Genomic DNA, 13,617 nt, shown 5'->3' on the forward strand with positions numbered 1-13,617 from the left:
TTTGTTAAGTGATTTTTGATAAATTTGTTAATTAGGGGTTAAATTGAAAATTGTGAAATATTCATGGTGTAATTTCTGAATTAATGAAATGTGTGGGATGCTATAAGCTTGTATAATATTCATCTAGGCTTGAGTAGGGGTGAAATTGCATGAATTTCATTTTACGAGCCTAAGGACTAAATTGTAAAGAAATCAAAAGTATAGGGGAAAAGTTATATTTTGCTAAAATGTGAAATTGAGTTAAATAGAATAGAATGATTATTGAATTGAGCCGAATTTATTCATTTAGATCAAGATAAACCACGTACGGCTCTAGATCGAGGCAAAGAAAAAATTTTGGATTAGTCGACTTCATTTTTCTACGTTTATCGTCGAGGTAAGTTAGTACGTTTAAGTTTCGTTTTTATTTTATGAATTGAATGCTATTATTGTATAATATTAAATTGAGTGTTGACGAAAAAATCCAACGGCGTAACGTCGATCATCGACAAATGAAAAGGGATAGTTTCGGCTATTGAATACGAAAACAGATTGCTTCGACTATTGACTATGAAAAAGGATGGTGATGACCATCAACAATGAAAAGGAATGGTGATGACCATTGAACTATGAAAAGGGATGGCTTCGGCTATCGATCTATGAAAAGGGATGGTGACGACCATTGAACAATGAAAAGGGATTGTGAGGACCATCAAATTATGAAAATGGATAGCTTCAGCTATCGAACTATGAAAAGGGATAACTTCTGTTATCGAATTACGAAAAGGGATTGTCAACCATCGTATTATTACCTCGTGTGAGCTTCGGTAAGAGTTTTCAATGTAAATTACATTAATATGATGAAAGGTAGGTAATCTGTACCTTTGTTGAAATTAAAATTAAGAATGTATATATATGAGTTTTCAAACTAGTTGTGCTCATGTTGAATTGGGATATACATGTTTTGTGGTTGTTTAATGTTTTGACAGATTTAGAATATATTGGTTATGAACTTACTAAGCATGACATGCTTACTTCGTGTTATTTTTTTGTGTTTGTAGTTGTTGGAAGCTCGTTCTGGTTGGAAAGTCGTCGGAGATCTATCACACTATCTATCAGCTCTTTCGATACTTTTGGATGTTTAATTTTGGTTATAATGGCATGTATAGGTATTATGGCTAATGTTGGTCATATGTTTTGGTTGTTGGAATAGCCATTTGGTTTGGCTTGTGATTTAGCATTTTGATGTTGATATGAGCTTAGTTTATGGTATGCAGAAATTAACCTTACTATGGTCGATGTTTGGCTTAATAGTTTTGAATTGTGATAGATGAATATACATATTGTATAAGTCTTGTAACTTCTTGTTGTTTGGTATCTTGATAAGAAAGGTATATATATATGTCTATTAGTATTAGTGGATGAATGGCATATTTTGTACCATGTGATAGGCTATGGTAAGTTAATTCAATATTTTGAGTTAATGCAAGTTTAGTTGAAAGTTAGCTAGTCATTTTGGCCAAATTGAACACTTGATTGAACATGTTTATATTTTGTCGTTTGAGGTGCCTAAGGGCATATTGGTTGTATGATGTTATACCATATGTATATGATTTGTTTATGCTTGATTTTGGTACCTTATAAAGGCTTGTGTATATGTGCATTTTGGTTATAGGTACATGCTAGTTTGGGTGAGAAAAATGGCTTGTAAAATGACACGACCGTGTGTCCTCTATAGCTTTTGAAGGGTTGCAAGTCAGGTTGTTACACGGCCTAGCACACGGTTTGGCACACAGGCGTGTGGGGTTATTTCGAAGGGTACACGGTCTGGCACACGGGCATGTGGCTTGGCCATGTGACCCAATTCAGTGAGTTATATGGGCACGGACACGAGCTGGGACACGACCGTGTGTCCCTACTTCGAATGCCCACACGACCTGGCCACACGGCCATGTGACCCCTGCAGTTTTGAAAATTTTTACTACTTTCTGAAAAATTCTTTGAGTTTTCAATTTAGTCTCGATTTGTTTCTAACGCGTAATTTGGGCCTCGAGGGCTCGTTTAAGAGGCAATATATATGTTTTGAATTGGTTTTAATGTGTTTATTGATATGATTTGAATAGTTTGAAATTTAAGTCTATTTGATTTGAAAACTTCGGTAATGTTCCATAACCCTATTTCAGTAATGGATACGGGTTAGGGGTGTTACAGATCAACTCTAATCTCTGCGCTACTTTCTAGTATAACAATTGGTGTGGTGAGTGTGAAACAACATGGCTCACTTTGCCTTAGGTGTTCCATCAAATAAAGAAGAACGAGAATCAGATGACAAGCCTAGACACAACCTCAGATGATTCAAAATTAGTTCCAGATTAACAGGAGGCAACAATATCCTTAACAACAATCACAACGCAACTTGTATGGCCCCATTATCTATTTCATATAAGTTACACACACTACACCTACCCAAGTATTATCCTCGATACCCGAACCAACAAACCAACCCACCACCCTCTTAGGGCAATCCCAACGCCCCCATGGTGGCCAAACTTCACAAAATCTAGACTCTGATTCACAACAATTTACACTTATGCAAGAAAATATGAAAATGTTAGCACAACTTTTTATGAACAATGACTCTATTAGCAACAATAGGAGCTAGCATGTGGCAAGGGAAGTCAATCCATATTTACGTCTCACTCATCCTTGAGCCAAGGGCTCTTTAAACACAGACTCTCTTTTAGGCTCCAAACTTACCCCTTCATCCTCTCTTCCAAGCTCCTCTTTCTTCTCAACTCAACTTCTTTGTCCACACCTTATATAGCTTTCAGCCTAAATAGGATGAATTGACTTCAATCTCTATGCCACTTTTTAATATCAACATGTATAGAGAGAGGGGGGGTAATGATAACAAATGTATTTATGGGTGAAGTTGATTTTATATCATTCATATTTACTCAAGACTTAGAATAAAATGAAGACTTCAAAATTTGTTCAAATTCATTCATATTTGTAAAAAATAATATCATGAATAACTATATTTGAATATTTAATATGATACGTGTGTCATTAACACCCTTAAATATGAAATGGAGTGACACTTATTACATCTTGAAGAACGTTTTTTCTTTTTCTTTTTTAATTTTAATATTAGAACTGACATGAGGCAATATACAATGATGCTATGTGAAAATAAAATTGAAAAACAATTAATAATGGTAAAAATATGAGTTTGAATTAATTTTAAAATATGAGGGGATAAAATATTTTTTAACTATAGAAAAAATATAACATCATTAATATCTAATTTTTGAAATGTTAAAAATATCTAAATTATTAAATTAAAAATTTTTCGTGTATAAAAAATATTTTTAAAAAATTTAATAATATTTTAAAGTACTTAAAATTGTGAAAAAAATATGCTTTACAAAAATTAAAAAAAAAATCAGCATTTTGAAACAATTATTTAAAATTTTCAAATTTTTGAAAAGAAAAGAAAACATTTCGCCAACATAAGAAAATTTTAGAAGGAAGAAAAAAAAAAGTTTCATTTTGCCAAAAAGAGTTATATTTAATTTTAAAATAATTATATTATTTTAAAATGTGACATCTCAATTCTCACCAATCAATTTGCATGTTTTTCAAAAATAAAAATGATAATTTTTTTATACGCATAAATCATTACATATTTTTGTGTGGCGTCATATGTTACATTTTACTGTTAATATTTAGAAAATATTTCATGCTTCAAATTTTTTCATTAAAAGAAAACTTTTTTTTTTTAAATACATGCAATCGTCATGTAGTGGCACATAGCAAGGGTGAATTATGGTGCATCATTTCATATTTAATTGTAAATTGCAAGGCCGTTTTATAATATTATCGATTAATTCAATCTTATTTAATCTGGCCATATGATTCTTTTTTACTTTTTAAATTTATTGATTTTATATATTTCTTTTCTTAAAATTTTAGCTTAACATATTTTTTTCTACTATTTAAAATATAATATTATATTTATTTTTATATGATATAAATACATAACATATAAATAAAATTAGAAAATAGATAAAGTCGAATATAAGTATTAAATATTGAAGCCCCATTCACAAATTAATCATTTTATGAACATAGTGTGCTTAAGCTCCATAGTTTCAATTGCTTTAATATATATAGATTTCATTTGCTTCTTTTTAATTCTTAAACTTATGTTTTTCTTTATTAGATCATGAATGAAAAGATTAACTTTTTCTTTAATTTTGCTTCACATACATATAAATCACATATTAACATTTAATTAATTTTTAAATTTTAAAAATTTAAAAACAATAACTTCAAAAAATTTTAAAAATTAATTAAATACTGACTTATCATCCACATGATAATTCATGTATATATTACATCAACAAAGTTAAAAAAATTAAATTTTCATTAATTTTGAAATGATTTGACAAAAACTACAAATTCAAAAATTAAAAATTAAATGAAACACAAATGTTAGAATATGCCTATAAATTTTAGGTTTGAAATACTTATAATATTGGTCAAATATAATATAATAATTTATGTGATGAGACACATCGTATATAAAATAAGCCATATAATCCAAGAGTGAAGGAAAATGACTCTGAAGCAAATATTGGGAGGACAAAAAAACCAGAGTACCATACAAAATGTATATAAGCATAACATCATCTACTTCAAAAGATACGAGGACAATAAGATTATGAGTCACTCAAAAAAAGACTATCAAAATGCATTGAACTTAACCAAATTGTTTCAACACACCTTGGTCTATGAATCAATATTTGATGGGAGCAATAACTTCCAACTGCGCACCAAGCTTCTCCTCCGCCACCTTCTCAGCTTTAACCCTAAGCTTAACGAGTTGCTTCCGTCTCTCGTATGCCACTTGAGCTCTCTCTTTCCTCTTCCTCTCGAGCTCCTGGAGGGAAGAAACAAGGAATCAGGAAATCAACAGATGTTATCAACTCCCAAGGTTTAGTAGTTGTGTGTATAACAAAAAGATGAAGAACTGTACAATATCAAATACCAAAATAAGAGTATTTCATCCAAGTAAACAACACTCAATAAAAGAATTGAGCAGTCAGCAATACATGGTAAAAAAAGTTGGGAAAAGTCGAGCATGCATGCTCAAATCAGATCCCAACCTTCAAACCAGAGACTGAGCAACATAGGATGAGTACAAAACAAAAAGTGATGTTCTCTTGCTTGCATGTAAGATCTCGTTCTATAAAAACCTTCTTGGAGTTTACTAGGATTAAAGCGTTCAGCAAAAAAGCTTTTAGGTTATAACAATGTAATAAACAACGTTCTATGTTGATGAACTTTAAATGAAAACAAGCCAAATATCAGTCTTCACCTTGATAGTGTCATAGTGATTCCATCCAACCTCAGATGAGAGCTTGCCCAACAAGCAGTACTCGTGTCCTTTCTGAAGCCTCAAAACCCTAATTTAAAAACCAAGAAGAATTTTAAATCATTGTACATAACTAGTCAGTGATCAATGCAAGTGAAGGAAATCTAATTTGCGGATAAGAAATTGACCACCAAAAACTCACTTGAGAGCATCAGGAATAACCATCCTCTTCATCTTATCATAAGGTGCAGGAATCCCCTCATAAGTCTTCAAGCGAGCAAGAGCTGCTGCTCCACGTTTAGTCTTGTGAGGAATCATACTGCAATAAAAAACAAATATAAATAATCATAAGCAGCATAGTTAAGGTGTGCACCTTCATATTTAATTTATTCCATTCACCATACTTTTACTAGTAAGAAAAGGAATAAATGAACTATCTACTTCTCAATATTCAAGTACTCAACAATATATGTGAACCATAAAGAAATAATGTATATTGACCACAAAGGAAAAAGAAAACTCTGCAAGCATTGTAGGATAAACTAAACTACTCTTCGGAGTTTATTATCAGAATTGTATATACGCAAATATTCAATGAGCTCCTTTCAGTCAAGCAAGCACTTTTTAGCATCTTGCACGATATAAAGGTTCTAACACCTAAACATAGCTAATGTACCATTTTTTTTGTTCTGACCCAGAGTATCCACCGCTAACAGTAGTGACTAATCCCCTCATCACGAATGCTCTCTGAAGAGGTAAACAGCTGACCATGAAATGTGCTTGATTTCCATAAGCAAGAATTGAACTCAACCACATGATTAAGGGACAAAGTGAGCAACCATCACACCATACTTCATGCACCATTCACAACACTTAACAAAACTACATCACAACTGAAAATGCAGTGAGTGTAAACTTCATATATAATGAATCAAAACACCCTTTGCACCATAAGATCCATAGATCTTCACAGCTGTATTCTCTTAACTCACAGATAATAACCTCAAGCACATTCGTACTTTCCATTTCTTAAATGAATAATGAGGAATCAGAAAATCCATCTGAACTTTTTATTATCAAACATAAACAGCACGCAACTTCCTCTTCATTCTTTGCAAGATTTTCCAACAACATATACAAAAAACTTGAAATCAATAAACCAAATATCCATCATAAAATGAAAACAGAAACATACCAACGAATGGTACGCCAGAGGATCTTAGCAGGAGCACGAAAGTGGATGGGACCATGAGAAGGCTTAGTGTTCATACGCTTCCTCAAGAACCTCATGTACTTCATCTTCTGCCTCACCAATCCACCCGAAATGCAAATTTCCTCACATCTCACCACCACTACTTTCTGCCCATTCAACAACTCCTTGGCCAATATCGATGCCAGCCTTCCTAGCATGTGATGCCTAGCATCCACCACCACCCTCTTCGCGCAGATCCCTGAGCCTGAAACCATCTTTTCCTCTTCTTCTTTGCTTGATAGCTTAGCCCAGCTGCTGCTGCTGCTGCTGCCGCTGCCGCCCTTCCAACAAAATTATGTTGGTTGCAGCCTCTAGGGTTTTTAACAGGCTCTTTTTTAGGGTTGGTTTTTGGGTTAAGAAACAAAAAGACATGATGTAAGAGAAAAGGAATGGACTTTGGTTAACTCAGGCCCAACTACTCTGACCTAAATTTACAACCCTTTGCCAACCCTTTGCATATTCAATAGCAAAATAATCTGAACCCCACGAGATTGGAAGAGTTTCAACTTTCCTAGAAAATTACCGAAATTCCCCTCTTTAAAATTTATAACTAATCATGTATTTTTTAAACTTCAATTAGATTTTGATTATTTTTATATTTTTAATAATATATTTTAATTTGTATGATATATATTTTTATTTAATCTCGTAATAATTAATATAATATTAAAAATTATGTAATATATTAAACTCAAATTTAGGTATTAAATTTCTATATCCAAAAAATTTAATGGTAAAATTTTAATTTTGATCTCTTTATTTGTTAGGTCATATAAAAAGAGTCAAATTATAAATTTAGTCTCAATACTACGTTTAAATTTAAGATTTAGGGCTAGTTTAGCATTGTTTTTAAAAAGTGTTGTGAAAAAGTACTTTTAAGAAGTGTTTGTAAAAAATTGTTTTTGAGAAGTGCTTTTGAGAAATACTTTTAAAAAGTTTGGTTTAATATTTAAGTATATAGTATTACTGTCAAAAAGTATTTTTAAGAAATAAAATGTCTATTTTACATATGGTATTATAAAGTAACAAATATACATTTAAATAATGTTCAAATTAGTTAATATTATGATATTTTTACAAGAATATAAAAAATAATTTATTATAACATGTTAATATTTTAATATATGAAATATAAATTAAATATTTTTAAATAATTAATATTAATTATTTATAAAATTAGATATTAACACATTTGTATTATTTTAAGAAATATTTTTTAATTAATAATTTTATTTTAAAATGTAATTTGAATATATAATCATATTGGATATTAACATAACATAGATAACATAAACCTAACAAATTAAAATATTATATGTATTTAGCTTAAAGTTTCAAAAAGGGGTAATATTTATATATATACCAAATATAAATATTAAAAATCTTACATTAGCATTTATAATTTAAAGTGAATTCATTAAACTAGAAGCTATAATATTTCTTGTTAATTCCATTTCAAAACCACTTGAATTGTTTGATTCACCATCATCATCATTATCATCAGTTTCACCATCATGCACATCTTATGAATCAATAATATTCTCATATGTCCTGTTAATATTTTCGTATTCCATAAAATTTGCATCATTTCAATAACATGTTTTTTACCCACTTTAAAAACACAAACGGTAATATTGTAAATATTACATAATTTGATCAAAATAAATGAACTGTAATATTGTAAATATGCAAAAACACAAATTTTAAAAATTATAAAGATAAAAAGACAAAGAAATTTGAAGGTTTTTAAATATAATAAAGAGGGGCAAAGTTCGAGACTATTCACTTCTAAATGCCGCAACCAGAACATACACTATGAGAAATGCAAGGATTGATGAATCATAAACAATATGTTAATGATTTAAGCATAGATAATACATAACTTGTGCCCATTATTATTGAAAAATCTCCAAATTAAGCTAAAAAATTTGGAATTCCTAAGTTCAAAAGAACAAGATGTCGAACTTTAATCTTGGAGCCCATGTTTCAGCAACTGAACAGAGCATAAAGCAAATACTTCAATTCATAATTCTAACTTCAAGGTACTGCAACCCCTAACCATTAATGTTCTTTAGGCTAAATGATTCTCATGGAATCCAAATTAGACTTTAAGAATCTACTTCTTTACAACTAGAACATTACTGTAACCCTCTCATTTCACATCAAAATAATCATATTAGCCATAATATCATGAGGGGAAATGGCATCAGATTCCCACATCATTTCCCTCTCATATTAAACCAACATAATTGAATAAAATAAAGCAAATCCTTTCAACATTATTGAAATTCCCCCCATAAATACAACAATTCTAATATCCATTATGTAATATTAATTATAAAGCTTTGGAAAATCAACACAAGTTTGAACGAAATGGAGTAAATCAAAGGCGAAAAAAACAGCAAAAGCATCAAAGTTAAATGAAAAAAACAGCAGAAGAATTAAAATCAACAACCAAATAGAAAACCTAAAAAAACCACAGGTGAAATGAAAAAGTTAACTTCAAAATGGAAATTAACTAAACTCAGTAGCAACTAAAAAAAGTTTAACCTGAAATGGGAGAAAAACGAAAAATTAAATGGGTAGTTGAAATGAGAAGATAGATTATGAGAGTAGAAAGAAGAGAGAATAGTAAAAACCTTGAAGAAAATGGAAAAAGCAAAGAACATAGAAAAGAAGGGAGAACAAGAGAACTTCAGCTTTGAAAGAGAAAAAGAAAATGAAAATGAAAGTATTGTGTGTTTTGGGGAGAAAAAAAATGGAGAGATGAAAAAGTAAATTAATTTTCAGAAGTGCTTTTAGCTTAAGAAAAGCTAAAATTTTTAGTTTCTCCATTTGAGCAAAAGTTTCTTTCAAAAGCAAAAAACTTTTAAGCAAAAGGTGTTTATTTAGCATAGCTTTAAAGTCAAAATGCTTTTCAAAAACACAATTAAACGAGCCCTTAATCTTTACACTTTAATTTTTAACATAATTTGCTGCCCTAATATTTGTAATATGATTAGTTAATCTACATACTTTATTCTAATTAAAATGCTAACGTGACTTCTAATAATTATTAACACCATTAAAATTCTATATTAAATTTAGATCTATTATAATGATATTTTTATCGCACGATCACCAAGAGAGTTTCTTTTAAAAAAATATTTTTCTCTATCTATTATCTCTACCAATATAAGAATGTCATTTAAGTCTTTTCCTATTATTATTATTATTTTAATTTTCATTATTTTTATTTTAAATTTTAAATTTAATTTTAACATTATTTTAGTTTTAAATGATGTATTCTTAAATTGTTTTATATTTATTTTTGGGTAGATTTTTATAATATGTATATGATCTATTTGAGATGTTATTTTATATGATATATTTTTAAAAAGTAAAACTACCTCGTTAATCACTCTAAATAGGGTCATTCCTATTTAGGTCACCCTAATTGTTAGAGTTGTGTGACCTAAATTCTAATAGATTGATTGCAAGTCAAGTTGAACAAAATATATCTTCTTTCCAGAAGATTTACAGCATGTTTGGTTGGGTGTATTGGCATAGTCAATACACCCCTAATCGGTGGGCCCCACTTAATCCCCATTTAATCTGTTGTTTGGTTGGTTGTATTACCATTACGTCCCAAATCTGTTCCTTCCCTAATGCACCCGGTCCCGTAATAGCTATTCCCCCCATCCAGTGCCGATTAGAGAATCCTTACCCATTTCTTATTTTCGTTTCCTTTTTCCGCCCTCATAGATTTCTGCTTCTTCTTCCATCGGCATTGCAGATCTATCCTCATTTCTTCTGCTTTCATAACAAATCCTCAACATTGTTTCATCGGAGGCCGATTTCAGGTATGAATCTTTGCTTCAACATTGTCTTCGGCTTTCTCTATTTTAATTTTTCTCTCCTTTATTGGTTTTTTTCGTTTGGGTTTTGTTTGAATGCAAGCTTTTGTTCCATGGATTTGTTATCTCAATCGGCTGACACTTCATCAACGCTCTCTTTAGGGTTAGTTTCATCTTCGCCGCAGTCTATACTGGGTTACTATTGCCCGGAGATAGGATCATGGGATTGGATACTCCATCAGGAGGGAATACCAGTCATGGGTATTATACCCCACATGGTAGAAAAGTATCTTCTGCTTCAATTTTCTTTGAGAGTTTGCCATATAAAGTGAATCCACAAACTGGGTATATAGATTATGAGAAGTTGGAAGAGAGGGCGCTTGATTTTAGGCCTAAGATATTGATTTGTGGTGGTAGTTCGTATTCGAGGGAATGGGATTACGGAAGGTTTCGACAGATTGCGGATAAGTGTGGTGCTGTTTTGCTTTGTGATATGGCTCAAATCAGTAGACTTATTGCTGCTAAGGTCTGCAAGCTGTGAAGAACTGTAATTATTTGATAGGTTATTTGCTTTATGTGTTGCACTAAGGCTTTATTCATGATTTATAGCTTCTGAAATATACCTGTTTATCCTGAAAGTTTTGGTATTCATGTGGCAGAATTTGCCAATTTTCCTGAAAGTGTTGTTGCTCTTGCAAGAGCAAAGGCTGCTGAATTGGAAGATTTCTCACCGACTTCAATCATTTCAACTGATGCTGGACAAGAGGTTTGGCTGTTTTTTTTTGTTATAATACTTGTCACAAGGCTATAATATGCCTGCATTCTGGTTCTGGACGTGCAAAGCCTTTTGTTTAGATGATTTTCCTGCTTCAACTATGGTGTTTCGACTCCAGCTTCTTTTTGTCTTTTCTTTAGATGGACCAACTCCGCCTTCTGTTGTTGGATGCCTCCCTTAAATTAGTTAATAGCATTGATATTACTTGCATCAATACAGTTGGTAGGACATGGGACTACTATTATAACTTGCCTTCCACTGGACCATCCATTCATTTCAAATATGATGTTCATATCTGCTGTTGTTTGCTCCGAATGTTGTAGCTAAAGATAAAAAATTGGCATTACCTAAGGAGAGGTGATCGGTGTCTCTGGTAGCATTTCTCATTGCTTAAATTCATAAAATTAATAACACAGTAGACCATGTTGAGAAAGGTGATAAAGCCGATTGTTTTTCATTGTAGCACATATATTTGAGTTATATATGTATATAGTTTAGCTCTTATTCTAGAATTAGTTTGCTGTCATTAGTTGGAAAATTGCCTATGCTTTTGAAAAGGAGCTTTGATATGCCCTTTTCATCTAGAACCGTAGTTGCTTGGAATTCTAGACTTGCAACTTTTATTTCTTTTCCTGAAGTATTCATGGCTGGCCTTTTTTTGGTATATCTCCGGATACGAGTTTGAAGATGTCTCAAAAACTTAAAAAACTGAACATACTCGAGTACGAGTAGCATAGCTTGCAAATGCGACTCTATGGTACTCTTATTTATATGTGTAGTTGGTGATGTTGAAATGGATGACTCATTAATATATCAGAAAGTTAATCGGTTACTACAATGTTTAGCTCTTTCTTAGTACTTTGAATTTGCCTATGTGTATAATGTGTCAACTGATGCTACTGGTGTAAAACTTAAGGCTAAAACTAAATTTTATATGATTTCTTCTAGGAGTTGAATAAGATGAAATTACTTTTTTTTTAATCGGTGCTTCTTCTTTGCTGGAATTTACTTTTTTTATTTGGAAATTATTTGTTTGGTTGTTGAGAAAGGAAGGGAAACTAAATCATGATATATGTATATATTTGTTTGGATAAATCATGATAGTTTGTTTTTTTGTTATGTTGTTTAACTTAGTTATTTGGTGCCAGAGTTGAAAACCCAAATCAAGAAGTACTTTGAAGGGGATGAAGAGGCACTCCCTTCAGTTCTTGAGGCCATTTTGTGGAGAAAGTTAGCTGGGAAGCATGAGGAGACCGATGATGAATTGGAGGTGCAACCACGATGTGGATGATGAAGAGTTCGAGTCAGATTTTGATAATTTGTACTCGACTGATGAAGAGATACTTGCAATGTTTTTGATGAAATAAAGTGTGGATAGAAAACCTGTCAATACTTGCAATGTTTGTCCATAATGTTTGTAAATGAGAAAATGACCCTAGTCTACATCATTTCTCAAAGCCTGTGATTGCATGTAAATGTCACTAGAAAGCTGTTGCTAAGGCTTAAGAATCTGTTTTATGAGTCATGTTGGTTGTTTCAAGTTCACTTTAATGTCACTCTGTTTACTGCTTTATAGTTTAACTTTTGTATGGTAAGTGATTTGTATACTAGTTGTTTTTCTTGAATATGCATGCAGAACTTATATATTAGAAGTTACAAACACAGATTTGCAGCTTGATAACAGATAGATCTTTTTTTTTATAGTTTACCATGGTTGCTTTATGCCTATGTGATTGTTCATAGAAAATTTTTTTTGGAAGAAGCCTATGCTTGACATTTGTTTAATCCAAGTTTTCTTAGCAAGTATCTACATTATTAATCTATATTATATAGTATTATATATTATGATTTTATTAAATTCATATAAGAATATTTAATATTAAGAATTTTATTAAATTATATATTTTTATTAAATTATATTTAATAATAATTATTTTAAATTATATTATATAGTATTATATATTATGATTTTATTAAATTCATATAAGAATATTTAATATTAAGAATTTTATTAAATTATATATTTTTATTAAATTATATTTAATAATAATTATGATAAATTATATTTTATAGTATCATATATTATGATTTGAGTAAATTCATATAAGAATATTGATTATTAATAATTTTATTAAATTATATATTTTAATTATAATATATTTAATAATAATTATGTTAATTTATATTTTATAGTATCATATATTATGATTTGAGTAAATTCATATAAGAATATTGATTATTAAGAATTTTATTAAATTATATATTTTAATTATAATATATTTAATAATTATTATGTTTAAATATGATTAAATTATTTATTATTGATATTAATAATCTTATTAAAATTTAAATAACAATAACAATAATCATTTACCAAAACAAATTTATGGTAAGG

At 30.3% G+C, this 13,617-nt stretch overlaps 1 protein-coding gene across 2 annotated transcripts; it reads right to left on the minus strand.

Annotated features, from left to right (window-relative positions):
* Positions 1-4,591: 4,591 nt before the first annotated feature.
* On the minus strand, positions 4,592-7,032 carry LOC107915460 (60S ribosomal protein L13a-4). 2 transcript variants are annotated; one of them, XM_016844618.2, is made up of 4 exons: positions 6,555-7,032; positions 5,562-5,678; positions 5,363-5,450; positions 4,592-4,924 (listed from the first exon to the last, which is right to left on the minus strand). In XM_016844618.2, exons 1-4 carry the CDS (start codon positions 6,824-6,826, stop codon positions 4,781-4,783), a joined length of 621 nt encoding a protein of 206 aa, XP_016700107.2. In that variant the 5' UTR covers positions 6,827-7,032; the 3' UTR covers positions 4,592-4,780. The 2 variants fall into 2 exon arrangements, with proteins under 2 accessions (XP_016700107.2, XP_040958252.1); XM_041102318.1 differs by having other exon boundaries at positions 6,036-6,931.
* Between the last annotated feature and the right edge of the window lie 6,585 nt (positions 7,033-13,617).

Source organism: Gossypium hirsutum, chromosome D10, assembly GCF_007990345.1.
Source record: "Gossypium hirsutum isolate 1008001.06 chromosome D10, Gossypium_hirsutum_v2.1, whole genome shotgun sequence".
Classification (NCBI taxonomy): Eukaryota; Viridiplantae; Streptophyta; class Magnoliopsida; order Malvales; family Malvaceae; genus Gossypium; species Gossypium hirsutum.

What these genes read in the sequence shown, in the direction of transcription:
- LOC107915460 (XM_016844618.2), bottom strand. Translation starts at nt 6,826, where the DNA reads ATGGTTTCAGGCTCAGGGATCTGCGCGAAGAGGGTGGTGGTGGATGCT. An exon ending in CTCTGGCGTACCATTCGTTG is followed by an intron (nt 5,679 to 6,554) that starts GTATGTTTCTGT and finishes TTTTTATTGCAG; the next exon opens with TATGATTCCTCACAAGACTA. An exon ending in GTTATTCCTGATGCTCTCAA is followed by an intron (nt 5,451 to 5,561) that starts GTGAGTTTTTGG and finishes TTTTTAAATTAG; the next exon opens with GGTTTTGAGGCTTCAGAAAG.